The 6,940-nt window shown below is 39.6% G+C and overlaps 1 protein-coding gene across 1 annotated transcript; it reads right to left on the reverse strand.

Moving 5' to 3' along the window:
• Nucleotides 1-876: 876 nt before the first annotated feature.
• LOC309489471 (kelch-like protein 33) lies at nt 877-6,710 on the reverse strand. The gene is made up of 5 exons (XM_082158270.1): nt 6,383-6,710; nt 5,384-6,067; nt 4,289-5,228; nt 4,030-4,200; nt 877-3,434 (listed from the first exon to the last, which is right to left on the reverse strand). Exons 1-5 carry the CDS (start codon nt 6,567-6,569, stop codon nt 2,909-2,911), a joined length of 2,508 nt encoding a protein of 835 aa, XP_082014396.1. The 5' UTR covers nt 6,570-6,710; the 3' UTR covers nt 877-2,908.
• Between the last annotated feature and the right edge of the window lie 230 nt (nt 6,711-6,940).

Below are 6,940 nucleotides of genomic sequence, written 5' to 3' on the forward strand. Positions count from 1 at the left end.
ATTCTTACACAATGTCCCTTTAAGTAAACCCATACACACAAAACACCTGTCAAATTAATATTCTGGATTAAATGCAAACTAAGCTTGGTTGATGGATAAAATGTATCCTCAATTTGTAAAAATAAAGAATATGTTGACAGCAACGCACTTATATAAGACCTTGTCCTAACTACACGCAACGCGCGATAAAAGGTATCTTTTCCATGTTAATCAGATCTTGAAATTAAACAAATGGAAACAAGAACGTTCAAACAGTGAACAAACAAGTGCATTCTTTGACAAAGATTGTTTTAGTAACTCAGTAGCCTATGTATTTTTAATAATGTTTAAATGGTGTAATATTTGTGAATTTGTGAATTTGATTATGTAGCTACTTATCCATTTTCTAGCGAGTACCGTCAAGATTAGCCTACCCTCTGGTGCTGTGGGCCTCCGCCCACACACTGTTCTTATTGGCTGTGGGTTTTGATTGATGTTGACGCATCTCGCAGTCGCGTCGCGTTTAGTGTGGACAGATAAATTATTTGTCACTGTAATCTTATCGCATCGCGTCTGGTTAGGACACGGTGTAACTCAAATTTTCTTTGTCATCCAATCCAATTTTTTTAAATCCCTTTTTAACAAACACTGAGATTTTGATTTGTTAAGTCGGTATACTGAATTGTACTGTAATATCTCACAATATTGAATAATCGTCTTAATAAACTGAATGCACACAGTAGTAAGAAACTATTTTCCTTTATTTTTGTTTATTCTAGAAGCAATCCTCAAAACAAATATTATATACATATAAAATCTGGCATAAAGCTGAGAAAATTGTGTTCTTTAAAGACAACAACATGTATAAGCAATGCTTTATCCAGGGCAGATAAAGAAAAAAATCCAATCGTTCACTCCGAGCAGAATCAGTATTTTAACATTTCTGTTTATGCGCTCTTTCTTTAACAGTATCGTTCCGAAAACGGTTTAATTAGAAAAAATACTGGTTAATAAAAAAAACACAAAAAATTGCCTACACTTTATACCAGAGCTTGTGACTAAACCTCGTAACTCGATGGATCCTTAAACTGTCGCCAAACCTCATACAGTAGCTCATACCCGCCTCAATTGTGAATGAAGTCTTGCACGCATTTTGGAGACTGTCTCTGCTTGTTTGCAGTGCAAGGGTAAATGAAAAACTGGTTATTTTATAAGTACCACATTTTCTTTATTCAAAACTGTATTTGAGGAGCGGAGTGTCTTTGTCTGGAATTTGCCATCTAGTCATCCTGTGCATAACACTTCATTTTTTATAACACATGATTTTTACCAAATATATTAAACGACAATAAAAACTGTTCTACAGTAACCTGCAATTTTCGCTAGTTTCAAAACGCACCACGCTGGATATAACCGGATATGGTAATATATCCTTGGATAAACTCCTGCGATCCAACAGCTAATGCCTACACATTGCCTTGCAACTTACAGAGGATGATTTGACAACTAAGCGCGGGCATTTCACTCACATTGGATGCGTCAAAGTCAGATTTGCATAGGTCCTACTATTTGAATTCATGATTGGTTGACTGCCAAATTAAAATCTTAAACAGAACGATAAAATAATGTTATTAACCGGTTAATGGTATTTTCAAATAAGCGTTTCTCTTCAGAATGTTCCATCAGTGGCGGGGAAAGAGTTAATACTCAACCATTGCCTTGCTGTGTGTATTGTAGGGCTGCACGACATTTTTGTTTTTCTGTGATATATATTGCGATATGAAAAAATGTCACCAGATGATTTTAATAGCTATATTTGTAAAGAATTAATCATTCCAGGATAATTGGGTTGATTTTGTAGGAAGTTTTTTATTTTTTTATTATTACAAGCATAGATAAATAAAATAGAACAAAGATACAAATGAAAAGTAAGCAGTGATTTATGTTTTTTGGGTTAGTCTAACCGTATTCAGGTACAGAAATTGAATAATCAAATGTAAAATAAAACTGCATAGTCTTCACTGTGTAAATTAAATACAATTAATATAATTAATTAATACAATTTATCTTTGTTAAAGCTACAAAAGCAATTTTCTATTTTGTTGTTTGATTAACATTGGTGACACAAACAGTTGCAGGTATATTAGGCTGACGTTACTTTAAGATGAAATGCAAGGATCTCATATAATGATACACATTCGTTTTCTTTCTCAGTTGTTTACAACACATAACCGACAGTGTTTACGAGGATACTCACCGAGATGGGCATTGTGACTTAATTTTGAGTGCACGTGTCTATTCAAGCTAGCCTGGGAAAACCCAGACAACTTCCGGCAAATTTAGAATTGCTCTACAAGTAGTCTGGCAAAGAGCCCATTCAAGCCCATTTCTAATCCGTCGAAATCGCGGCACCAATCAGAAACGTTGAGGCGGGCTTTACACGATGACGATCGCTCTGATTGGTTTTAGGTCTATGAGCGACGTCCGTTGGTGACGCCCCTTTGGAAATTAGTTATTAATGAAGCTTTGCCAGACCATAACTCAGTTACTACTGAGAATGGTCTGGTTTTAACCAGGCTATATTCAAGCTCAAAAAGAAGAGAAATAGAACTGAATTCGGTGCTCACGTTCTGTCTGCGTGACTTTGTGTCATAAAACATTGCACAAGTTCCAGTCGTCTTGTGTTTTATGTTTAAAGTGCCAGGACTTGCAACACATGCAAATGATAAACATTCACTCTATGATGGTAAAACTCTGCAGATAAACTGCGAATCACATGCGTTCCGAACTGGGGGGCAGTTGGTCTATATGGATCACAGATTTTGCGATGTGACTATCGTGAATGCGCACATCGCGATATTGATGCTAAAACGATATATCGTGCAGCCCAAGTGTATTGACAATTTATTGTATTCAGGATATTCTCCTCTTACTTTCTAAGGTGAATAGGTATGGGCAGCACACAGGCCGCTATGCATATGTTCGGGCCTGGTGTCACGCTCATGTTCTCCCAATGTGCTGTTGCAGGATCATAGCGGTGCACAGATTTGATATCTCTGTAGTTGGCAGTATGGCAGTAGCCTCCGATAACGTAGACCTTCCCCTCTAAGACAGCTGATGCTGACCCAACATGAGGCACTGGGATTGGCATAATGGCACTCCAGGAGTTGGCCACAGGGTCATAGACCTCACAGCCTACTTGATCTACCAGATGGCCATCAGCATCACTTGAAACACCACCAGCCACGTACAGACGGTCACCCAGGGTCTCCATGCAGTGCAGAGCTCTGTCATTTCTCATCTCACCCAGGTTAGTGGATCCTCGTTCTGGGTGGTAAAGGATCATAGACGACAGGCATTGGTACTGGCTGTTTAAGCCTCCGGATAGGAAGATTGTGCCATTCCATACACTGGCTGCATGACAGCATAGAGCTTGGTCTAATGGGCAGACAAAACTGGAGAAGTAGAGAATTAAGAAGAGAAGGGCCAGGTTTACCAGCATCACTCACTATTATAACCAAGCTATTAGAAAGAGTTTGACTTTTGCTATACATTTGCAATATGTTCTATGACATTTAAATCTACCTAACTCTTACTCTGAATAAAGTTATATAGCGAAGTAGGACATGATTCAGAATTACATTGTTGTTAGTCCTGAAACAACATTCCTAATATTAATGGAAAGCGCTTAATGAGGATATGAGGGATAGACATACAAGACATGCTGTATAAGTAATGTTATTAACCTGGCTGTCAATTTCTGGTGACACAAACCTCTGGAAAACATTTTGTGAGAAGTAGACCTTAAGACAGTACAGTACATCTGTCAATCTCAAACTTGTTTTCATTTGTTCAAAGTTAAATATGCCACCTACCCTTATCCGTAAACAAATCAAATATTAGGGTAAGGGTTTGATCTGGGGTTTCGGTCTTGAACAACATTCACACATGGTTTAGGGTTTGCAGTTGTGTTTGGTCTGTGATTACTTGCTAGACATGTTTCAAGAACAACAGCTGATGTTGTGTGTGCTATTTATTTATTGTACTAACCTCCAAGAATTTGTGTTGGGGCAGTAGACCTCTACACTCTCCATGTTGACCCCTGAGTATCTCTCTCCTCCAATAGCATATAGTTTACCATTCAGGACCACTACAGTGAAGCTGCCTCTTCTCTCATGCATATCAGCCAACCTTTGCCAGGAGTTTTGGATGGGATCATACCTAGATCAGAGATTGAACAAGTAGTCCATAGTATGAGGGGGTAAACTTGAACAAGGTTAGACAGAAAAAGCCTCAAATTTCATCTTACATGTAGGTGCATTTCATTGTATCAGCTTGGCCATAATAATGCCGTCCACCAACTACGTAAAGCTTCCCCCTTATCGTCCCAACTCCATGACTGAATCTTGGTTTCTCGGGTAAAGTTCCCAGCATTTTCCACTCTACTTTCTTCACCAATCCGACATGGTTCTGCAAAGAATTGCTAAACCACATTTCCCTGCTGGGTCTATGTTTGTCAAAATTATCAGTGATCTTCTCACCCCCAACAAGGACTATAGTGTCTTTAGGCATGTAGACCCTGATATTTGACTGAACATCTGAAGAACTGGAGAAGAACTCCTTGAAGAGACCCTTATAGACATGTTTGGCACCAATTCGAGGCCAAGATGTTACAGACATGACTTCATCGAACTCCTTAAAGGTCATGAGAGGAAAGCGGATGGTCCCCATCAGCTCCCTGGCGAGTTTCACCCGTTGTTTAGGATAGGCTTCGATCCAAGACATGACTGCTTTGAACACAGGCAACTCAGAGAGAACGTAGAGGGAGTCACTTTGAAGGTATTTCTTAATTTTTTCTACAGGAAGATCGTGGAACTTCGGAGTGATGGACACATCTTGAAAGTGCCTCAAGACGAAGTTATTGGCAAGTGCAAGTAGGTCGGACATCCCATAGGCCTCTGCGAAAGATACAACGTCCAGGCAGCTGTAAGCATCTATTTCTTGTTCCATGAAGTTAAGGCATAGTGAGTAGGCAGTCTGAAACTGTAATTGAAGAGATGTACAGGTGAGATCAAACACGCAGCCCCATCCAAGAGAAAGAGCCCCACTGTAACTGTAGTGGAGGAGGGCCTCAAGCTTGGCAGCCCTGACTAACTGCAGAGACACCAATTTCTGCCTGCTCTCCTTCATACCGCTGGTAAACATGCCTCTGAAATAGTCACTGCTGGCAACCAGGAGCACCCGGTGAGCTTCATGAGGGTGGGAAATAAATACAAGTTTACGAGCAGTTTCGCAAATGCACAGGGGATCAAATTAATGCTGTGATGTCTATATTTCTACAACATGAAGAAATCATCTAATTTGTGCATAGGGAACTTAAACCTCATATTAACAAATTTCTTACCATGAAACACTCTTCCCTCTGCTTCAAGCTCCAAATCACATCCCACTCTCTGTGTCCACAGCTGTCGGATATGCTGTAGACTATCATTCATATGTTCCTCTGCAGAAATTTTTTTTCTGCCTTCTTTCTTCCCTATTGCCTTGTCCTGTTCTCTTTGTTCCTCCTCTGTGCAGAGTTCCAGAACTCTCGGAGCTTCAAGGCGAACAGCTGCAGTTCTGACCAACTCTATATTTGCTTTGTTCAGAATGCTGATGTTCCCCGTATAGGCAAACTCCACCACTGCTGCCAACCCCAAACCATGAACCTCAGGCCCCAAACACAATGCGATAATCCGTTCTTGTCTGGGTTTCTGTCTGAGCCTCAACTGAATAAGGTTACTGACCGCAGCCAGGACAATAGAATTAACCTGAAATTGATGTCCGTCCTCTGTGTAGATGGTCAAGTCAGTGAGGACAGAATACAACTTCATGTTCTCCAGAGCCTCGAAGACCGCACCTGGGTACGCTGGATTGGAGTATAGCTTCTTGGGATACCGGTCGCAATCATCAAAATCTTCAAAACTGCAATGTCCATCATATTCATCTGATGAGTCTGTCATCTGCTGCTCTTCATCTCTAAATGTTAAACCTCTAAAAGTTGAGTCTTTTTCAGAATCTTCAATGTCATCGGTACTGACGGAGGCAGCTGCAAAACAGTTATCATCATCATCATCATATTTATTGTGAGCTTTATCAGTGCCTTTATCTATATGTTTACATGTAGCAACTGAGCCGTCACCATTTGTAGACCTAAGAGGTAAACTGTTACTATATTCTACATCATTATTTTTGTTGTCGTATTTATCAGCATTCTCTTCATTACTGTTGTTGTCATATTTATTAGCATACTCTTCATCACCTGCCTTATCATTATTTGTACACATAACGTCACTGTTACTGTTTACATGCATAAAAGGAAAACAAACACTACATCCATCATAGTCATCAACAGCCTTCTCACTTCCATATGCTTGTACTTGCAGCTCCTCTTCTTTCGACCGCTCATTTTCCTCCACTGGATTCTTCCGGTCTTCCTGTTCTTTGCTCACATCCATCCTTTCATTTCCACCATTCATGTTTTCATCCTCTCTGGCTGTTCTCCATGAACTTCTCCACTTTCTCTGAAGACACTGCTGATCCATTGCCATTGTGTCTTCAGGTTTCTGTAAAAAGCAAAAAACTTCTTTACTTATGTTTAAAAAACAAAAAAAACAGAACAAGTTGCATCAAATCTGTTTCTTAACTTCTCTTGAATCTCTCTGTTGATGTGGGATCTTATGCTGTAGTCAGGTATGCAAAAAAGATCAGTGTCTCACGAGCTCACAATGCTATCATCATAATGCTATTTTTACCTCTAGCATTCACTATGATCACATCACAAGCCATCTAATGTAATCACGTGCTCCGCCGTTCCTTTTCAGATAATGTCACCAATTCCTCTTACTTTTCAGATGTAGCACTTGATTTGATTAAAAGAAAAACAGATTGTAAACACCATTGTGTTTATAGAACATCATGG

This window comes from Leuciscus leuciscus (genome assembly GCF_965113295.1).
Source record: "Leuciscus leuciscus genome assembly, chromosome: 2".
Classification (NCBI taxonomy): domain Eukaryota; kingdom Metazoa; phylum Chordata; class Actinopteri; order Cypriniformes; family Leuciscidae; genus Leuciscus; species Leuciscus leuciscus.

Coding starts and splice junctions, on each gene's coding strand:
- LOC309489471 (XM_082158270.1), bottom strand. CDS start 6,569: ATGGCAATGGATCAGCAGTGTCTTCAGAGAAAGTGGAGAAGTTCATGG. Junction 6,068..6,382: donor GCAAGTACAAGCATATGGAA/GTGAGAAGGCTG, acceptor ACTGTTTTGCAG/CTGCCTCCGTCAGTACCGAT. Junction 4,201..4,288: donor ACAATGAAATGCACCTACAT/GTAAGATGAAAT, acceptor TCTCTGATCTAG/GTATGATCCCATCCAAAACT.